Source organism: Rhea americana, unplaced genomic scaffold (assembly GCF_003343005.1).
Source record: "Rhea americana isolate MKP2758 unplaced genomic scaffold, rheAme1 scaffold_122, whole genome shotgun sequence".
NCBI classification, from domain to species: Eukaryota; Metazoa; Chordata; class Aves; order Rheiformes; family Rheidae; genus Rhea; species Rhea americana.
The window spans coordinates 910,286-933,813 of record NW_028185284.1 but is presented as its reverse complement, the minus strand read 5'-3'; the positions used below and the strand labels follow the sequence as shown (position 1 = coordinate 933,813).

At 34.9% G+C, this 23,528-nt stretch overlaps 1 protein-coding gene across 5 annotated transcripts in view; it reads right to left on the bottom strand.

Annotated features, from left to right (window-relative positions):
- CPEB3 (cytoplasmic polyadenylation element binding protein 3) overlaps positions 1–23,528 on the bottom strand; it is a 92,166-nt gene that overhangs the window by 51,131 nt on the left and 17,507 nt on the right. For 3 of the 5 annotated variants that reach the window (XM_085325724.1, XM_085325723.1, XM_085325725.1), the window contains exons 3-4: positions 13,495–13,654; positions 708–764 (exon numbers count right to left, since the gene is read on the bottom strand). In XM_085325724.1, coding sequence (XP_085181850.1) covers positions 708–764; positions 13,495–13,654 — 217 coding nt within the window. The remainder of the gene's footprint in view (positions 1–707; positions 765–13,494; positions 13,655–23,528) is intronic. The other 2 variants (XM_085325727.1, XM_085325726.1) reach the window with 2 other exon arrangements.

Below are 23,528 nucleotides of genomic sequence, written 5' to 3'. Positions count from 1 at the left end.
TACTACACAAAATCTAATTATCGGAATCTAAAAATTCGAAGTTTTCAACAATATACAGCATGACTCATACAAACAGTGCACAAGTAAAAGAAATTATAAACCACGAAAAAAAATTAAATTACGAAGAAGTTAGTAAACTAATGCTAATACATCTCACTAATACAATGTTCTAAGTAAACACTTAGATTTAAATTAAGTAAAAAAATTTCTGTGGAGATGTAAGTTCACTGCAGATTAAAAAACCTCAAAAAGTTTTCTGAACATTTCCATAAACAGCTATCTTTTCTTCAGCTTACAGATATGTGACAATGACAATTTCGTCAAAAAATCAAGGGAAACCAAGAAACTAAATGTCATCAGTCAATGTAATTTTATGCAAAAGTTTTAACATATATCCCAACAAAAAGCAGCATGTCTGGAAAGATATCAAAAATTAAAGTTACAGATGCAACATGTGTGTGCACACACACGTGCACACAAAAAGAAGGAAGAGAAACTTGTTGTGCAATAATACCCAGAAGTATTCAGTCACTAGTTCTACTATAAAAATCCAAGATCACTTATGAAWGTTATTTTAAGATCGTGTACATAAWCTTCAATTCAACTATTTATACAGATTATTTTGATAGTACAACTACATACACATATATACGTGAGGAAAAAATATTTAACATGACAATATTAGTCATTAGATATTAACTACTTACTATTAAGAGCCATAATATTATCTGTTCCTGGATGATGGAAGTTTATTCCCATACGCCCTGGAATGTAAACAAAAGTTGTTTTTAATATTTTTATTTCATTAAATTCATGAGATAAAGATTGCCAAAAGAGATGAACAGTCAGGATTGCTGAAACGTCCATCTATAAAAGATAACATCCCACGAGCACACATTTAAGATACTTAACACTGTAGTAGCTTTTATATTATGTAGTTAAAGTACTGATAAAACCCACAAAATATACAATAAAATAAATACTTTTAGTACATCTTTTTAATTTGTACTAGGAAAATAGTATGGTTACCCTCTCAAAATAAGGCTTTATAGCTCAACATTCTGCTTGCTGCTGTTTTGCTATTTATTTTAAGCTTCAAATAAAGAATATAGCATTAAAGAGTACACATAATTGTAATGGTAACAATAAATCTCTATTTTCTATACTGCCTCTGACACCGGAAGCCCTTGAGTTATAGATCACTGGAGATAAAGAGTGCTTACCCCATTTTTATATTTATCCTTAAGAAGCTGCTATCACAATTTGAGACAAGGTATTGGGCTGGAGGGAGTTTGGCCTGATTGAGTACAGACACTTACATGTACTTTGAAAAAGTACACATGGGTCTAGGAATATTTATTCCTGACCCCTAACGTGAGACTATAATATAAAAAAGGTTCTCCATGAAATTGAAATAAGTTCTGTGGGTCTGACATCTGTTTCCCAGGATCTAGAGAGATGCAAAAATAGCGCCAGTTTTCTCAGGTGAGATTTAACTGTTGAAAAGTTGGCTGAGAAGCACTCTGGTGACTTCAGGAACTGGAAATGGGAAGAAATTCACACACAGTTACTTTGTTTGAAAGGAGACTTAGCCCACAAAAATCAGCTCACTTTCAAAGCAAGAAGCTAGCTAATTCTACAACTGTTCAGATTAGTCTTAGTTTCTTAGATACTGAAGCGGAAGAAACATACCCTGAGGAAACTAGGAATTTCTTATTTAAGCTCCCCACACACATACACAAATTGAAAGTTGTAATTAATATTAGTCATTGCTTGGAAAAGAATTAAAAAGTGATCATTATGGCCACTTAAAAATTATTTCCTTTATTTATTTAAGCTACTTCCAAGTGTAGTAGTCCATTTCATATACTGTTTCTATTATTAGATTTGCTGTTGAGTTTGGATGCTAAGGAAGCAGAAGGCTTGCTTTTTTTAATACATGGGCACTCCAACCTGGAAGCTCAAGATCCACTGGCTCTACTAAAGAAACAATATAACCAGTAAGTTTCTCCAGTGCAAATTCCCTTCCCTACATCTACCAAACCAAGTATTAACAAATATGCTTTCACAGAACGGAACTGAGGCCAATCTTCTAGTTTCTTCTCCTCCAGTATTTTTAGTTCCTACCAAGAAATTAAAGCCTTCTACTTGAAGAAGGCCTCTGACTTGAAGTCAGAGAGACTGTTGTGCTGTAATTAATACTCTTTCTGAGCAGATGTAACAGGTAGTTTCAGGACACTTCTGAAACAAAGTCACAAGCAGCTTTAAAAAGCTAATGTATTTTCTTTATATGATAAATTTCTCATTCCTTTAGAAAAAAGTGCCCCTATAGTAAGAGTGCAATGAAGGAAAGAGCACCTCCAGAAAACAGGGTAAGGGGAGAAGAAAAGCAAATAAAATTTCCATTTTAGTTTCCAACTCCTTAGACAAAACTTCTTAGACCATCTTCATTAAGTATTTCAAAATTCCCAGTTACAGACATAATTGCCTATAGATCACAATATATTTTCACATTAATCTGACACTGTAGAACCATTAAAACTGCTGTTATTTCAGTTAGCATATGCCTGTGCTAAACATCCCAGAAGTCTTGTCAGATTGACAGCAGTTCCCCTTGTTTAACAGTGTATTAGTGAGCATGAGGTTACCGGTACTTTTAGAGACTGAGCATATATAATAACCTATACTTATAAAGTAATACTTGTAATAGAAAAGATTGCTATGAAAAAATAGAGTAAAATATGAATATGAATGCAGACTGCTTGGAGGCTGCCTCTTCTCTCTTTCTTTGCTGAAGCTGAAATTCTGCTGTTTGACCAGCTACAGAAATAGAACCGTATCTGTGGCATCTGGGCTTGGGTTCTTTCTCCCTCCAGGCAGTCACYGAGCCAGGTGCTGCTTGCATGACATTTTATCACCTGCCCTTGGCCTGCTATTTTTAAACTGTTCTTGTCAGCTATCTTTTAAGAGGAACAGAAAATACAGAGCAGCACAAGCAGGACATGTTTCTTATGAGCTAAGCAATAGTGCAGGATAATTCTGTGTGTCTTCAGAGAACCTCCAATTCCATTGCAACAAACTAACGAAATACTATCAAAACATACTTGTATTAAAAGCATTCAAACAGGTTGGTGATGCACCAATCATAAGAGATTTAGTTACCTTTTTATAAGGCCTTTCTTATTAAACACATCATTTGAATACTTTACAAATTAGTCAATTGAAAAAACAAGCCATATGCAGATGACAGAAATGCCTAATTATCTAAAGGAGCAAGTAGAGAGCATGAAATTAAAATTAATTTATATAAAGGTGCAGCATAAAATTTTAAAATGCAGTTAGAAGCATGTGCTTTGAAAAAAGTATTTGGGTTAAACACAGACATGACCATTGTAAAACAATCATTCTAAGGGAAAAGCACATGTATGTGACCTAGATATATTTCCAGTTATAGCTTTAATAYGAAATCTCTGGATAAAATTTCTGCTCTTCAAGAACCTTAAGCACAATAAGCAGAAAGGCATATAAGTTAAAGCAGAAAAGTTACAGACCTCAGCAGTTCACTGAAGTCATAAATAGGAATCCTTCCAACAACAATGTCCCTAGTATTTGTATTCAGTGTACATCTGCCATTTTCAGTTTGCTTGTCTTGGTTTCATAACTGTCTACAAAACATATTTTCAATTATATATTTTTATAACACACTTACTACTGTACTTATGTTAAAGATTAAGAGTTTTTGTTGCAGCTTAAGTCTTTTCAACCGCTAGTTCAAAAAGAAGAAAAAAAAATTGAACCTAGTTGCATACTTCTACTCTTTAAGCATTTCAGACAACGGTTCAATCATTTTTCTATAACCCAGACTGCTCTCTGCATGATTCTTAGGCCATCACATTCCTTGAATTCTCTCTCCTAGGGGCATTCAGATAGATTCTGCTAGGTGCTACACGCCCAATACCATGCTTGCCATGGCAGACACTCTAATTTCATTCTTAGAAGACATCTCAAGTGCTCTAAGCACATAGATTTGTAAACGTGTTTTTTCTGAATTCTGTCGGAAGTAACAGGATATCAATTTAGAAGAATGAAATGAATTTATAGCTACTATTTTCCTAATGCATTAGTTTTCAAAGTCATTTCAGAGCTCTGTTTATAATTTTGGTCAATTTACAGTTGTCACTTAAGACAGGTGGAAACGCTTTCAACAGAAAATAAATTTAATGCTCAGTGAGYAAACACAGTTAAGATAGTGAACACATTTTTTGCCTTCCCAAATCAGATAAGTTACTCTTCTAGATATTTTACATGACTTGCATGATAAGTCACTTGCATTTTACCTTCCTTTGTCTACTCAAGCTTCAAGTATTTGAAGCAAGGAGTTTTAGGTTCCTTAGTTGATTTGTTCCCTCTGTTCTATGCAGTAGCTCAGCATTCGTTTGCATATGGGTTGAAAAAGTGCTGTGTCACCAGAACAAACTAAACCTAACCTATCTAACCATAAGGTACTCCTGTCATACAAGTTTTCCTTGCTACTAACAAAATATCAATAACAATGATAAATAGAAAAGWCTGTGTGTCCTTATTCGGTTCCACTTTGATAAATCATAAACTATAGATTAGGCCCGAACACAATACACCTTGATTCCAGACTTAATCATATACTTTACTGACACACAAGTAACATTGAGAGACATGAAAGAATAATTGTCTGTATTGTCTTGGCCTACAAGTTTTACAGTGAATATTCCTATTTTTTTCCTATTTTCAAAGTCAGGACAACACATGTGCCACGTTAAAACACATCTTTCTTTAGCTTTGCCACATGCATTTCTTTTACACTGTTCCAAATATCTCTAAAGAAAGTTTATTGAGCAGGCATACCTCCGTGACTGATGCTTGTTATTGTGTGTATAAGAATTGCAGTTTGAACTCATCCCTTTCTTTGTAGAAAAGTGCCATGATTCTGAAATAATTTTTAAATTTTTCCAGCAACTTGAGGAAGTTTATTTTCCCCACATTTGAACATTGTTATTAAATCTTTGACAAATAAGTAATTTAAAAAAAAAAGTCTAGATAAAATTATTTACACAATAAGTAGTTAGTTACACAAATATTGTTCAGAAAGAATGTAGTTCCAAAAACGACAGTCCTGGATATCACGCACAGGTTTACCACTATCATGGTTTTTGACAGTGTTCAGTGCCATGCTTGCCTACAGCAGTCCTGTTAATCACAACTTTAAGATCCTCTCTTTTTAGTGTCCCGTTTTCAATTGTCTGTAAAACTGATCTTTGATTTTATCATTGTATTTTTGTGCTGGTATTACTATTATTTTTCCTTGTGAAATGCAACTTGGAAACACTAATCATCGATCGGTTCCAGATCTGTAAGAAACACTTCTGTTTTAAGAGACTTCTGAACAGTACCCATCTTGTCTTCTTAAGTGCATTATGTGTTTTTTTGTTTGTTTGTTTGTTTGTTTGTTTTTTTCCTTTTTGTCTTTTTTGTTTAACTTGTGAAATCCTAAGCTGGACATCAACACTCATTCAGTCAAGGTTTTTTAAGCTTATAGCTAACTATTTGCATCATTTTGATGCCAGTATTCCATTTATATTAACACAGCAACTGGTATTTGGCATAACTTTTGTCAGAAAAGAGCAAAGCTAGTTTCTGCTGTTGACCTGTCTGAACTTACTGGAACAAGAATTTCCTCTCACGTAGTTCTTGAGATCATTGTTGATACCAGTTAAAGGTTAAGACTAGAGATTCCAACAGCAAGGTCAGATGAAACTGGCAACAAGACTAGGTCAACTACACGTCCTTTCCTTATCTGCATAATAAGTATTTTACAATTCTTATCGTATGATAGAAGAGATTTCAAAGTTGGTGCCAACAAAAGTCATTACAAAACTGCCATAGTTACTTGGAGAACAGGAAGTGAGTGTGCTATAGAATGAAGTTTAGACATGCAAAGTGCAAAAAATCAAAGTATGGGCACCCTTCCCTTAAAYATCCCTCAGATATCTGAAACAGAGTCTCCAGTTTACAGCCCAGTAAACGTTATTTGCTCAACAATGAGTCTCTACGGTTCGCAAATGGCCAAAAAGCAGGTGAAGTATAACAGTTTAAATCGTTTTTACCCAAGCAGACCACAAATAATTCCCTCTCTTTTCTTTCCCCAAAAATAAAAATAGACACATCGCACTGATGCCACACTACTTCAATGTACAGGCCCAAAACAATTTCAACAAATCATAAGTAAGAGTCTGTTAGTATTTCCGTAATGAATGATTGGAGATTTATTAAAAAAGTAATAATTCTATGAAGAAGTTTTAGTGTTTAAGGTGTACAAACACTAATTTGAAGTCCATGTCTTCTACAAACTAACACACTCAGCAGAACAAAAATACTATTGTATTTGTCAGAAGGAAGCAACTGACATCTATTGTGCTTACATAGTATATATTTTAACTGTGCAAATACATATTGTTGCAATGTGAACAGAAGTGTCTAACCATCAGTTATGAAAATCAGTAATAAAGCTTGCTGATACAAACTTCTTCCTATCATTGAGTAAACAAATGTCATCAATCAGTAGAGAAATCAATCTATAAAATGATATATATACACAATAATATATACATTACCATGAAATGTATTCTTCATAAGCAAATTATGTTGCTCCAATAAAACACAAAGGTCTTATATATCTTTAAGTAACATTTTTTTTAGCTTGAAAACAGTTACCTTTTCAAAATACTAGTATTTTAACAGCAAGACTTGTTGAATATAAAAGGAAATCTAGCTCTACTTAAAAAGTACTTGGAAGAGGAATCTAAAGGAGGGGGACCAAAAAAAAAAAAAAACAATATGAAAACAACCATTTCTACCGGCAGTTTACATTAAAACATTCAAAACTCCCAAAACTGGGAGGAAAGAGAGGGGAGAGAGAAGGGACAAACAGAAGAAAAGCGCTTTAGGTATATGTGAGGCCAGCCTTCATCAGCATAACGAAATAACAGAAATAGAGAAGGAAAAATTGRTATCTGCATCACTAGCTCCACAAACAAACAAAAATCCTCCTGAAAACAGATTCAGCAGGTCAAAGACAAGGACTTGTTTGATGTAAGCAGCAGAATTAAGAAGTATGCTTATAGTACAGGTTCACTGAAGTAAACATTTTTAATTTAAGGGGAAAAAATGAATCCTTTAATAGTCATATTCTGTCCTGAAACAAAGACTAAGGGAGGATTTTCTTGTGCAAGCAGTGATTAAAATGCAAAGGAAATAGAGTATGTTTCCTTTAAAAGGATTAGCTCAGGTGGCCTAATTTTACCCATAAATAGATGCACAAAAACATCTGTCTACTCACTCTGTTTTTCATGTGAATTTATGGAAAGGAGTCTGATGAGCATCAAGATTTTAAGAACTGCTGTTACAGTGCACTTTTTCTAACAAAAGTGCTTCAAAGAGTTGTGTCTCGGTGGCACGTTTCTAGCACTGAGATGACATTAGTTCTGTTTGCATGCCCTTTGTGTTCAGCTGCTGGTTGGGAACACAGCTATGGTCATTTAYCTCCACCTTCCTCAGGTCACACAGCAAGCTTACACCTTTGCTTAAAAAAACAAAATGACACCCCTCCCCCCCCCAAACATATGAACAACTAGAGCAGAACAAAACCATGCACTAGAGGTGCAAAAATTTCAGTGCATGTGACCAAAACCATGCACATGAAGATCAAGATGGAAAAATAAACACCTATTCTAGATGTATTCCTATATTCTCTCACATACAATCTTCAAACACTGTGCTCAAACCTCCTAAAATACAGCTTAGTTGCTTTTAAAAAACAAATCTTAGATTTTACATAGTAGCATTCATAGTAAGTACTGAAAAACAAAATCAAAATTTTCCCTGTAAACAGTATTTTTTTTCTCTGAATGGTTGTACACTTGTATTCAAAGTCTCAATCYTGAATCAACAAATGCTTAGTCAGCAAGTGTGTACTCTCCACTCAAATAGCATCCCATAATTAGCACAAATTCATTATGTATCACTTCTAGAGTTTGACATCCAGTAAAATTAATTTTAATAAAACCTACTATTGAAACTCTCCTTGTACATGTGTTGCCTCCAAATGCTCATACACATTGATACATCATAAAAACTCAGAATTTCTGCTTGGTTGGGGATTCACACATTATGAAGTTCATTTTCACTCTGACTTCAAAGGAAAAACAAATATTATAGAGTTATCTACTATAATAGTACTTTAAAAAGTATTTCAWATGGTTATGTCCCACCTCAACTGTACTTTTTTTTAAAGTTTCATGACCAGTCAGTAACACATGTGTATAGCACATGATCTAGCACAGCTGAAATACTCTATTTAATTACTTTAAAATAGAACAAAAGCAGCTGCTAGTTACTACTAATTAAAATATTTTATATAATCAAATGCCTCTGTGTTGTAATGCACTAGTGTGACACTGATAAACATATTGCAACACCGACATATTACATCATACACAGGAGACACTTTGATGTAGGAAAGAAAAAAAATGCTTTAGTCAGTAATAAATAGTATATACCCATAGTTATTTTCATAATTCAGTGTTTCCCAGCAGCATTTGGTAGAAGCAGTGCATAGTAAGTACCAACAGGTCGTAAAATATTGCAAGTATGTCCTTTCCCTGCTCAAGGAAAAGTCTCTCCAATATTTTTCTAATGTATGATATATTTTATTGGCAACAYAGAGAATAAGACAGGCAGTTCAGGGAAACCATCTTAGAAAATTTTTTACACTTCTGCAATGTAGGCCTGGTTATGAATGACACACAAATCAATCAGATGCTCATGGCCATATGCAGTAATTCATCTTTAACAGGAAGAATCTTTAATCCTTTATTGTACATTTTCTCTTTTTTTYCCTCCTCTTTGAGAGAGGAAAGATTTACGAGTATTGACTGAACAAGGGAAAAAAATGTTAAATGATGTTTATAGCAGAGAAAAGGGGTAAGGAAGTTAGCTGTTTTAGGAGAGCAAGAAGAGATTTTAAAAAATTATTATTAAGCAAATAATTTGCAGTCTTTATTGGTCAAAACTTGAAAAAGTAAAATAATTTGTAAAGCTACACAATCCCCAGACTATAAAGACRGAAAGAGAGGAACCTACAGCAAGATATGTACCTTCTCCCAAGACTGGTCTCAAGATAARTTACGGCACAGAAGGGTTAAGTTGTTAATTTATCTAAGTCCAGAAGCCTCAGAGTTCAGGTATCAATTCTCTCTTACAGCTAGAAACACCCAAAAAGAACTAAATGATCCCAGGTGGAGAGGACCAAGCAAGCCCGCCAATCAGACTGAGTTAGCACTATATCAATACAAGTAATTCAATATTGTGAGACTGAAGATCATTTCATTTCTGCTGCACTAACAACAATCCTCCAGGCTCTCTTGTTCCACATTGGAAAGCAACACCAAAAAAAAAAAAAAAAAAAAAAAAAAAAAAAAAAAAAAAAAAAAAAGCTCCACTAAATCACATGCCCTCCCAAAGCCAAGCAGAGCATTAAAAACTGACCCGCTTCAGTGACCTTGAATCAAACTGTCAACTTCAATGGCCCACAGGACAGAAAATCTGATCACACATCAGCTTCATAGCAGCTATGAAGCTTCAACTACTACAAACAAGATGACAGACTCTTCCTTTCATACCCCCATACCTCTTCTGGAGGGTTGGACTAGATGATCTCCAGAGGTCCATTCCAACCTCAACCATTCTGTGACTTCCCTATCCTGCAGAACAAAGCCAAGCACAAGCCACTTATCTACCCTCAAATGAACAGAAAATTTCCAAGAACCATCTCAATCTCAAGTTCAGTTCACCCTTCCATTCACATTCTAATCAAGAGCTATTGTCCTACAACTACAATTCTTGTTTTTTTGTTTCAGGTATCCGTTGAGATGTGAAGGTGCACATGCGACACTAAGGCTATGCTCCAAACGAAGCTGCTAAGTTCAGACACACTACAGGCAATATTTCACTAATGAATAAATACACAGAAAGTACTTCTAAAAATATGCATTTGCTGAAAACTTTGTTGCCCAGTGGCAGGTTGGCATTATCCTGAAATAGCTGCACTGCCTTTGTACCATGCAWTGCATGGTACAAATACAYGCATAGCTTTTGCTAGAATTAATTTTTTTCATCTATTTTCAAAAACGGAGTCCATTGCTACTCATCTGTTCGTCTCCTCTCTTTAAAAACTTATAGTATATTAAGTATTAAAACTAATAAGGCCAATTGACATGTAAGCATTCCTAGCAAAAACTGTTTCAGAAAACAAGGCTCATTTGCCAAAAGGTGAATGATTAAAAAGATAAGTAATTTGAGAGAAAGCCATCTCATTACTTCTTTTGTTTGCTCTGTTTAACTATTTGGGGGTTTTGTGGTAGTTCTACCTACTATTTATRTAAGAAAAAGCTGCATAAAAACTAAAAGAGGACATAGTCACAGGTGACAAAAGAAAGCAAGATTTCAAGAAAAAATAAAACATAGCTGACTATAAAAGGAAAACAAAGATGAATTACTAGCTCTGAAATTAGGTTAAGTTACTATATTTCAGAAAGAGCAGGTTCAACAAGAAGCATTCAGACTGGAATGTGTATCTGAACATCAAGTTTCTGAAGTATATAAACAGTTTATTCAAAAAGCCTGCAGGAGAAAATAAAYGAAGAAGTGACAATGGCTGGACAAAGCAAAACCAAGCGGAGTCGATCACACATKTTCTCAAGGTTTTTATAGACTAAAACATGCTGATAAAGTACRGGGGAAGGCCAGCGGAGAGCGGGATAAATAAGAAAGTGAGACTATAGTACAAGATGAAGTGAAATCTGAGGAAGCTACAGAGAAGGGCAGCAGATGAAAAGCTTCTCCATCTGTGATAGGGGAAAAGGATAAAGTTATACCTATTAAGGGAAGAGTCAAGGTATCACTTTTCTCTGAAAAGACAACAGAGAAAACTCAACTGCAGAATGATTTCAATGGATCAAAGTTGGCAGAGAAATAGTTTTTTTGAAAAGGATTAAGTTAAAATAATAAGGTAGATCTGTCTAACACACAGGAAGATGACACTTCTTGGAGGAGAGACGGAATCTGTCCTGAAACAGCCACCTGGCAAATACTGCCCGTCACTCTGCATGGTGCAAACGCAGGAGGAGGGGAAAGTGTGCTAGGTCAGGCCAGGGCTGGAGGTTAACAAAGTCAGCGCTGCAGTTGAAGGGAGGAGGCAAAAAAAAGCAAGGGAGGGAATTAACTCTATCGGTGGAAAAACAACAGCTGGGCAGAGATCGAGAGAGAGAAATAATAGCAGCCAAGAATTCTCTAACAGTTACTGGACAGAAAGCTGGAGCGAGCTAGCTAACAAAGCAGAAAGGACAAAACTGATGGCAGCACTGAATGAGACAATCTCATAGTTGGAAAGAAGACATTCAGCAAGTGACAGAAACCTTTGGTAGAGAAAAAATTAAGCTAACGRTCCTACTGGCAAATGGAAAAGACTAACTCAATTTTTAGAATTAATACTCAATTCTTTGCTTTTCCTCTTTGAGCAGAAGAACAGCTACTACTGCTTTCAAATATCTCTTTAGACTAGTAAGTCTCCTACAAGTTAAATAACCTAGAAGAAATGAAAATATTAAGATTTTTTGGAAAAAGATTCTTGAAAAGCATTAATTTTATCAAAACTAAGAACTCCATTTTTACCACAGGCATTGAGATACCAACAACATTTCAATATAAAATGGTGTTATGACACACTGAGCTGCAGCTCTGGTATATGCCACTTACAACACATGAAATAAAAATAGCTTAGCTGACTATTGGAAATTATTGATAGGATAAGCTAACACCACTAAAGAATGAAATCTATTACAATTTTGTGTGTCTCTAAGATTCTGATCTGAAATGTTAAAAAACGGTTAAGAGACGATGATAAAAGTATAAGCAAAAGGGCTATGGCATGATTTTAAAAGTCTTTTTCTGGAGTAACATCTTCTAATCTTGTTTTCCTCTTTTTTTATTACTCAAGTTCACACAAAAAATCAGCTTTTAAAAAATAAGTCTCAATTTGTATATTTAAATATATTTAGCTAGATTATAATAAAGTTAATGGGACATAGTGAATGCTTAAATCTCTAACAGCAATTTGGATTTTTTTTAATTGGACAGACAGATGAAAATTATCAGCCATATAAAATGTATATCAAGTAGAAACCTCAATTTTGTAGAGCCTGATTTTTCTGAACTTCCGGGTAACACTTTTGTTGGAGGACTATGGTCAGACTTTCCATTTTAGTCAGGATCAACTTGCCATTTTAGACAGCTGAGTAACGCTTAAAGACTTGAATGTGTAAAGGCTGTAACATAGGAAATCTCAGGATAATAGTGAAAAAGCACAGGTTAAAAAAGCTGAAAGTACAGAATCCAGTTTGGAATGGCATTAAAAACTCCATACCCAGAAAGATGGTAAAAAAGGCACAGGAACCAGAAGAAATGTTCTTTCATATGTAATATATACATGAGGATGGAGAGAGATGAGGCAATTCTCTTATCAGAAAAGTATGTGTGATGTATATGCATAAGTGCATACAAAAGCACATTTCTTCTCTATTGGGTTAGAGTTCTTCTCTATTTGTTAGAGTTTGGGAATAACATGTAGTTCAATACTTGCTTCATAGATGGTTTATTATTAACTTCAGTCCTTACAAGAAAATACTTAGCAACTCTGTGAGCAAGACTGTGTACCTGTTTTGAAATTTAACCAATGAAAGATTAACACAGATGAGTGTGTAGATCAATTAGGAATAATTATTAATTGAATAGCTGCCCCAGTTCTTCATTATTCAGTGTTAGGTAAGTACTAGAAATAGTTTCACCTGCAATGTTGCAACTAATGGAACAGATACAGTCCAGTAGCATAAGAAGTCAAAATTTCCCAGCACTTAACACAGTCTAACACTTACTGGCTCTCCTCTAGCTATGTGAAATTCAAATCCATACATATTTATAAAAACAAATATGAAATAAGTGTACAGAGTTAGCATGATAAAAGTGGTTGTTTTACAACCCCATAAATTAGCTGACAATCCAAAAACAAATATTAATCTTGAACAAGAAGTCAAACAGAATGATTGGACTCTAGTTTCACTGTACGTTTTCCAAAGTGGACGACTGCAGCAGGAGACCCAACTGAGCAATTTGCTAACACACAAAATGAAAGGAAGTTTCAGAAATGCCAGTCACTAGACTATGCACTTAAAATAAACATAYAGACACTTCAACCTACTCTCCTAGAGAAGAGAACATTATCTTAAGATGGGAAAAAAGTTTTATATAACTTTTAACTCATTCATTAGCAAAAAATGTTATAGCAATACTGAAAAGCTGATTTTTGTTTAAACACCAAGCAAGCATGGACATATGAATATTCCTAACCTGTAAAATGATTCCTCCACATTATATCAGCGAAACTCATTGGTGGGCCACTGGGAGGGTAGTGTTTACCTTTCAGAGGCTCATGATCAGTCCTTATCATATCCATTAAGGAATTTTCCAAAGAGTGCAAGTTAAAAGTGTCATAGGGCCTATTCCGGTCCTAAAAGAAAAAAAAAAGGAAGGAAAGAAAAATTGTTATAATCATTTTCTAACGCAGGCTTATTTCTTATTTTGTAAAACTCCAGCATGAAGTTCAATATGTCAAAAGTGCTATGAACAAGAAAAGAAATTAGCAAATACACATCTACAATCGCTAAAATGATGGTCTTTACTTTGCAGACACTGCTTTCACCAACACAGCTATGCAGAGAGGCTTTTCAGTATCTCTAAAAAAATATGTACAATCAGTACTTAATTCTCACCACTTAAATAAAAACTTTGAAACAAAACAATATTAAAAGTTTATGCTGGAGAAAATAAGTTGTTTAGGATTTCAGAGATTTTTGTTTTACAGCTTTTTCATCCATCTTCCAACGCAGTACTACCTTAACATAGAGCAGAAGCAAGCAATGCTAAAGAAGTCAAACACATTTGTCCTAGAAGGTACTGACTGATTCCTCAAATGTCCAACATGAGGCTCACAGGTTTAAGGAAAGTATATTAGAAGGAAGACAAAAGCAAGATAGGACTTGCAGCACTTTCAGACTAAGGCACTCAAAAATGTGAGTAAGTGTTTATTTAGTTCGAATTTCTGATTTTTAATTTGCTGCAGTTCCGATGTTTTTTATTGTTTTTAAAACTTTTTAACAAGTCTCCTATTGAAATAATAATTTCAAAGTTCAGCTTTATTCTTAAGGACCTAAATATATTTATATTTTATAAGGTAAAAACAGATATAACAATTTACATTGAAAAATAACCTGAGAAAGCAGAAGTGCTAACAATATTAGTAGACAATTCTACTCAGAAGAGAATGTGCGAAATATTTAGTCTATTACTTTTTAAYATTTTACCCAGTTCAGAGAAGACTAAGAGATCAAAGGACAACAATAAAACTGAGGAAGCTTTACCAGGAAGATTCTAATCTCCTCTTCCCTTCATTTCCTCCAGCATGCAAGGTTAATAGATAAATTGCACGTATATGACTTGCCTGATGGGGACTAATAGATAAGGAACTACAGCAGTAAATTATCCAAATCTTTTTCAATTCATTTTTATTAAACTAAGTAAGTGTATTTAACAGAATTAAAGTAAGCAAAGGAATATTAAGATTGACGTTAGGGAAAGTTTCAGCAACACAATGAATTACAATATAGAAAAACATCTAAAATAAAAGCTAGAAATCCTCTTCCAGCAGTATTCAAACTTCAGATAAACAGAGCTCTTGATAATATTATGTAGGGAGCAATGCCATCCAGACCAGGGAATTTACTAATCTCTAATATCTAGAGTAATATATGTGCTAAGGCAGTATAATATAATGGTCCCCTTGTTCTAGTCAGGTAGTTAAAAAAAATAAAAACATTTTTCTTATTCTCATCACTATCAATAAAATGTAAAGAACAAGTAGATAAAAGATGAGTTTCCATTTCTTCTTCATATGCTGTGTTATGCTACAGTTAATAAATTSCACTGGGCAAGCTAAAACCTTTAATGTCGCATTTATATCCAGAAAATTCCTGGGAGAATCTTCTCCACCAACTGGTGACTTCAAGATAATCTTCTGGCTTGCAAGAATTAAATTTAAAATCCTTAGACAAAGAGTAGCAACATCAATAGAAAAAGCAACTCAAGTTTTGTCTTAATACACTCGCCTTTTCTTTCATGAACACTCTTTTTCTTATGCTATGTTAAAAAAACATAAGGAGAATATRATTTCACTGGTATAATTAAGATTTCTTTTAATATTACTATTCAAGAATCCAAATAAAAGATAAATAATAACAAAATAATTAAAAATTTACRTTTACAAGAACTTCTCTAAATTACAGATCTTCTTACTCCCAAAGATCTCCTGTTCCCACAGTCTACTATAAACTGAAAATCTAACTTTTCTTCTATAATATGCTAATTTTATATTTTCTGAAAGTGGAGTAGCACTATTCTCTTCATGCATTTATTTCATCTACTGAGCATTTTATGGCAGTCAAACATTATGTACAAAGAATTATTTTTTCTGTTATAAATCAAGCTGGTAGAAGCTTTATTAAACATTGAAATTCATGTGAACTCACTGATTTTTACCCTTTACCTCAGATTTTTTTTTTTATTATTTTTACACTTTCTGGTAAAAACATGGTAAAAATGTCAGCATTTGTATATGGTATAAAAATGACCAATTTATATAGATCAAGAAGGACAATATGTATGTCTTGTTTATACGTACATATAAATATATAATATGAAAGAAAATTTATGTCAAGTAATCTAAAATAGATATTGCCAAAAAAAAGAAAAAGTGAGTTATTTTTTTTTCTAGTATATCGAACAGAAAAAAAAATCAGTTAAAGCAACTCGCTGCTTAGCAGTATGCAGTACAGTGGAAGAATTGCTTTTATTTGATACTCACTTTCTTAAAACTAATGCAAGGCTAAATTGAAAAGAAAAAAGCGTAAGTTGAATGAAAAGATATCCATTCTTGTGATACATCAATAACTCAAACAGTACCTACACTATTGCCTCAAAGCAAGAATTTTAGTKGTCTTTTTCTGTTTGTTTCTTTTAAAATACTTATCTAAAAGATTGYGTTGTGAGTAACTCAAGTTTTACAGTACTGGGCTGCAACACGGTTTAGAAGAGAAAATATGAAAGTTAACATACAGCTGGCATCCCAAAATAGGAAGTCAGCGCTAAGGAAGTATTTTTCAGTCAGATCAGTCCCCTGACCTGGTTTACTATCCAGCTGTACAAAAAGCTGAGCTGGCAACCTGTCARGAGCAGGAGAGCAAAAGGCCAGGATTGCCTTTGGCAAGAACAAAACAGAACAGAATGGTGAAGCAGACCAAAGAACTTGGAAAAGCAATTTGAAAATCCAGTAACTCTGGAAAATCAGCCTGGGGCCCAGAGGAGACAAACATCCTTAGACCTACTAAATTATAGATAAAAGAGAAATCTCCAGCTATAAGGCAAGCCTTTGGCTACACAGCAATCATCAAGCTAGCAGAAGATTCAGTCCAGCCTGTCAATGTTGGATCATACTTTTGCACTGCCCAAACAGCAGCTACTTTCTTGTTAGTTGCTAGCATATATGGCAGCATATTTCAGTTCTTACAATATTCTGGTCTTGAACAAAAGAAAAACAGCCAAGAGACGATCAGAGAAGATACGGGTCCCAAAACTYTTAACTCCAGTGCTGACCTATTCACACTCTGAGCTATGTTTTCATGCACGGTGTAGTCTTTTTCAAAGATGTATACGCTAAGCATAAGGAAAAATTACAAATGTATTGGCAGGATCAGATTTTTTGAAGGATCATAAAGTAAGACTGGATGTCCAGATGAAGTTAGGTATCAAGTTTTTTCCTTTAAGTATCTTTCCTGTAAGGCTGATTAAAAATGTCACAAGATATATAGCATCTATAATGTCTCTGTTAATTAAATAAAAAGGTAACTACCAAACAATAACTGCAGCATCAAGACATTTAAAGAAAATAAGAAAATACAATAATTTGCATTTTGCCTAAATTACACTTTTGTGCATATGTATTATGCTAGTCTTTAATTACATAAACATAACTTTTGAAAAGTCTCCAGTTTCCATCCAATGCACATAATGACCCTGCTCCAGTAATGAATCAAAACTGTGCTTTGAAGGAGTCTGTTTATCCCTGGAACAGATGCCTGTGTTGCTTATTCCAGGAGATGGCTGAGGTGTAATCAACGTGTCAGCAAATTCCAGGAAGGGAAAAGATGTTCTTAAGGTTTGGTTACAATACCTTAATTATGGAATAAAGATTACTTAGCAGTAACTGGAGCTCTCTTATGATCATCATGTATGTACATCCCATCATTTGAAATCAAAAGAACTTTTCCCTTTGTCATACCCTGTAATATGGAATGCTTTATCCTGTACCTGTCAGACTCAGAGCATAGGCATGTAAGGGAAAGCACATCCAGCACTACTTTAGTCCTTCTCAGTAAATACACAAACCAGYGTTGAGGAGGTAAAGGATGAGAAAAGAGCATAAAACTACATGGAGTATGAGTACCTGCATGATAATTATTCATAATAATTTTTAAGTGACAGCCCATATACATGTACTTACACTACAGATGTTTCCAAGAAATTTTGCCCTGTCTTAATTTATGCAGAGGACAGACTTGGAATTCTTCAAACAGTAACAGCAGCCACTGTTCTACCAAACACCTTACAATTGGGGCCCTTCAGGGAGAGAGATGGCATAGCATCTGGCAAGTGGAGGGACGGAGTTCCTCGGAGCTGGAAACCATAGATTGARACAAGAACTTCTCACAATGCTACTGGAGTTAGCTTAGGCTCTGACAGACTGCATCATGATCACAATAAAAGGCTCCACCTTATAAGCCTTAAAAAAAAATTCAACAAAAAATGATAATAAATTGCATCAAGGCAACGTTCTTTGAAAAAAGGCCAGACCTCTGCTTCATTCAGAGATGGATGTGAACTGCCTAGATCTCCAAAAGGTTTAATAATAATAATCTAAAGATAAAACCCTTGAGAGAATGCAGAGTAACAGACTCCATCTTGGGAGTATGAGCTAAAAAGCGAAGTTCATCTCCTGAATAAAGTAAAATCCAGGCATCATTAGAAGTAGTGTTGCATGTGTTTTTAAAAACACTATCTTTGAAAAAAAATCCACCTTCATGGAAGGGCAAAGAACTGAGTGGGTTCAAAGAGGGAAACCCATAAGAATATGTAAAGTTAGGTTAAGTCTATATAGTATGCTAGATCCCTAACACAAAGACATTTTAACTATTCCTTTGAGAGCTCTGAAAATTACAATGACATAAAAAATGACCAGACCGACAGATAAGGCCATAATAGAAGCTAAGTGGACCTTAATGCAGCCTGGCTTTTTCACCAACTCTTCCACCTTGAGCAGGTAGCCCAAAGTAATTGGAACTGATGAAAAGGAAATGACCAATACATCCCATGCCAGAGATATGGAAAACATGCACTTTGCTCTAATACTGAAATTATTTCTGCTTCCCATGCCTCTGCAGTGGGTTATGGCAGTGGAACCACTTTAGAACTACAGTCACAAAGGAAAAGTTGACCCTGGGAAAGCATGGCAGGAATCTAATAATCCGTAGGATAAAGAGGAAAGTTGTTGCTTTCACAACAGCAATACCTTCCTAGTATCAGCAGCTGTTCTCACCAGGAGTGATACTCACTTCAGTCAAACAGTTCAGCCTGGCCAGTGGTATCTCTTAGCAGTCATAGGCTCTAAAAGTATATATGGTTTTAACGGCCCTCTCAAACAGAAAATTCTACCATTTAAACCTTCTGCCACTGCCACTCCCTCCACTTTAAAGAGAATGACAGACTGAGAATGCATCAGGAAATTTTTCTTTATCTACAGTAGATGGATATAAAGACAAAGATATCTTGGCGTGTGTGCTGAAGGACAGAATTAAACCCTTACATTTGCAAAAAGATGAAAAATACCTCTAGGAAGAATCAGAGACAGAAAAAAAGGGGGAAAAAATAGCTGGCTACATAACAGAAAAACCTCATCACAGCAGAATATCCCTTAACAGATTTTCTACAAACCGAAATGGTATCCAATATACCACTTTATTTTATCCCTGATTTCAGCAAAAGGGAGGGCAGAAAATCATCTTTCCTCTTAAAGATGCTGCAAAGAGATTGTTGAGACTACAGTCTTGAATGAAGGGATGGTAGACACCTTAATACAGGAGGGTTTAGAGAGAGAGAGAGAGAGAGAGAGAGAGGAGACTTAGCTACATCCAGTTCTTGGATCTATAATGTTGGGCATGCTGTCCAAGTGAAGCTACCATCCATACTCAAAATCTTTAAATATTTATGTTGCCATGGTCATCTGCATCTGCAACATAAAATACATGCTGAGGTGAGAGATACACTCAGTCTGCCCATTTTGCAGTATGCAAACTACATACATACATATGCTACTACATATGTAATAGCAAAACTTCAAGCACCTAGACTATTCCAATGACATAGTCCAAAAATTCCTTATGTCTATATATWTCAGTCCACCTACTGACTTCCTACTAGGCTTCCTATATTCTGAACAATATCTCAGTTCCATGTAATTTCATGGTGTTCTACATTTTCATGCTGCTGGCACCAGTTTCTGCACAGTGCAGCCTGACTGCCAAGCAGCAGAATAGTCTCCACTCACTAAACTATTACCTGCTTATACGACTACACCAAAAGTCCAGCTAGGCCCACAGAAGTCTGAACATTTTCTATCCACTGGATTATGGACATTATGCCTACTGTTTAGATCAGAAGAAAGAGAAGAGATTCCAGAGAATGGTTAAAATGTGTGGTTTAAACAACTTTCCTATCAAGACAAACTTCTTCACCATGGTCACTTCATTTTTCTGTGCCTGATATAAATCTGGATTTGGCTGCACAGGATTGCTAAGCAATGCCAACTAAAGCTGAAGCTAATGGAAGCAGAACTCTGAATAAACACAGTGTAAAATGCCAGCATTGCTTTAAACAGAGCTCAGTCTCCTGCATGCGTGCTTGCTCTCGTTCTCTCTTTCTCTGTTCTAGCACCTGCAAGAGGAGTTATTACTAACAGCACAAGGAAAACAAGTTGATCTCACTCCAACATCCCAATCCAAAGCGAGAATAACAATCACGTACACACAAAAAATTACTATGGAAGTTTGGCATGGGACATCAATCTGCCACAATGGTGCATATAACGATCACATACAGTAAACGCCTTATAATCCCTGAGCCTTTCGTCCAGATCTAGATTTCGTCCAGGCAGAACTAGAATAACCATAAATTTCAGCTTTTTTCCCTCCCATTTAATGGATTTTTTTAAAATATAAAATACAAAGAGATAAAATGTACGTAAGAAGGAAACACACGGTAAATTTTTCTAAACGCATGGTAAAGAATATTACAGTATAGGAACTAGTACTAAGTCCTAGTGGAAGTTACTTTAATTCCTCTTTCTTTTTAATCTTTTCAGTTAATTTTGGATAGTATTAAATAAAGTAGGATTCATTAGGTATCTTCTTGGGAACAAAAAAGGGATTGTTCTCTTGTGTTATTCTTGTTCTTGAAATGTCCATGAAAAAGACATTGACTTTTCATATATTTGTTTTATCTCTTGCTATAAATTGTAGCACTTTTTATTTTAGCAAGTGTTCAGAAGTTTACTAGGCCAAAGGTGATTTTTTCCCCCTCCTGTAGCTCGTTGAAAAAGCTTAGAAGAAAAAGAAAATATAACACAAATATAAAACAATATCTAATTGTACACAGATTACAGAAGTAGTTCCATATTATTTGAACAATATTTCAGAATTCTAGTTGATAATATTATACTCTTCAGTTTAAAACTCATTCTACTTTGCAATTAGAATTTCCTTTTCACATAGACTTAATAGCTACTTAAAATACATATTAAAATGTTCACGTTTTATAGGCTTAAGACTTGGCATTATAACCAACTTAAATAGAATATCCTGACCAGTTACTGAATATTCAGTATCTGCTTGCAAACTGTGGAGAAGAAATAAATGACATTTACCCTGCTTTTTCCTAAATGGAGATAGTAGCTACAGCCTAGACCAAAAGAAATATATTAATTGTTCCCAWGGTTTAGATTATTTCTATTTCAGAGTTCCAGGGAACAAGCTACAGTATGGCTCTGCTGGATATAAATGAAATACATTCATCTCTGTATTAYAGTGTTCACTTCTTTCATCTACTCGTTGGAGCTTTTTTTAAGCAAGAAGCTGCTTACTGAGTAATTTGAATCATCCTTAATTGTTCTTTCAATAAATACATACTTTTATAATATGCCAAGCTTACTGTTTATATCAATCTAATGTTATCTCTCCATCTCAAATTCAAGACAGTAAACCACCTAGTCAAATGCTTAAAAAAACCCTAGTCTAATGTTCTGACAGGAACCCTGATAGTTATTTTTACACCCATTACTCTACTAAGGGAATTATCTGTAGACATTACAATTGACTGAGCACTCACTGACAACATTTATGGGTAATTATATTTTGTTAACATGATGTTTTAGATAAAAATCTGCCCATCAGTCCAGTTGCTAAATGCATCTAAAAAAGCTGATGCATCCACTTTCTATTCTAGTTACTGATTCCAGGAACAAATGGTTCTAACACTTGTAAAACACAGGATTAAGTAGCTACACCCAAGATGATCATCAATTCACAAAAACAAGCAAGTGGAAAAAAAGATGTCAGCAATAGGATTTACAAGGCCATTCATTATATGCTTGAGCTATTAAAATGACCTAATTTAACTGGCTCATTGGCCTGCTGTGTAAGACCCCAACATTGACAAGTTACCTTTAGGCTTCTATGTCCTGTGTTCACAGCAGAATGGTGCTGTGTCCCACAGCAAAGGAAGGCTGACATTGACCTAAGAACTCACTCAGCTAGCTAGATCAGCATGTGAGGGAAGTGCTAACTTCCAATCACCTGATTAAAGACCTACAAARAGGCAAAGACTGCAAACAGATGAAGACAGGAAAGCTACTGCATGAATGGATCGGAGGATCCAAGCTTTGCAGTCTGGACCCCATAAAGTACAAGACAGTAAAAACAAACCATTTAAAGAAGCCATTGTCTTAAAAAGAGCAAGTCTATCTCATAATATTATGGGAGAATGAGATAAAGCAGAGGTAGAAAATAATATAAGTAATAACTGTCATAAACAGAAGTCTGGGTACYGTTGCCCAGCATCTCCATTTACTGTGGCCACAACAGCCAAGAAATCTAAAGGATTTCTCTGAAACAGAAACAGTGATTTTGTGTATGTTCACTAATAATTACCGACATAGAATATACTGCTAAAGTAAAAACACTGCCACTGAAATTAAGCCTTGTAGCAAACAAAATATTGTCTCTCATCCAAACTCATTGCGCTTTTTAAAACAATGAGACTAAAATAATATCCAATTGGCATATATCAAGCCAGACTCTTKCTCCAGTTTTGTGGTGGGGAAATATGGCCTAAGTGAAGCAACTTGTAGGTGCCAGAACTACAGATAAATAATTCAATCGAAAAGGGGTGAAACATTTAATCTGTTCATACAGGACAAAATCTTTACCTACTGTTTGAATAACTACTGTTAGAGGACAGTATTTTTTCCATTTCAATGCCAAATAGTCCTTTACTTCTAAAATGAAACCAAAAAAAATAAGTACAGTGAAAATAATTGTTCAATAATAAGAAAAAAAGGCCAGGTAATTTACTGATAGTACTTTACACCCACAGAATTACCGAAAGTAGTGCCCCAAATGCTCTCAGTAAACAACAGCGTAGGACCTGGCTTTACATTCTTACAGCATGATTAATATGCATGACAAATAGTGACACAAGAATAGTTAATAAAAAAACTAAAGGGATACACACATAAAAATCCATTCTGCCATCTTCTTCCTAAAGAAGATTTGAAAATGATCAGGCAGCAGCAAATATTCTCCAATCTGGGGCTTTATCCAGGGCACAGTCTGTCACAAAACCTGAAGCTATCTCAGCCACCTTTTCATAAGGGGGAGAGATAGAACTGGAAAGGAGACAGAAAAGAGATAAGACTACTCTCAAGTCAAGCACTTACAGTCTAAACATGAGTTGAAGACTGCTGGGTAACCACTGAGATACAAGACAATCATTTGCTAACTGTGGCACTAGTCAGAAAATTTAATTTAAGAATATTTGTTATTAACTAGTTGATCAGCTTCAAGGTTAGGGAAGGCTGTATACATGCAACTGAACTTGTGGGAAACAGCAACTGAACTTGTGGGAAACAGCAAACAGCAGCAATCCAAAGCCCATCCATAGCA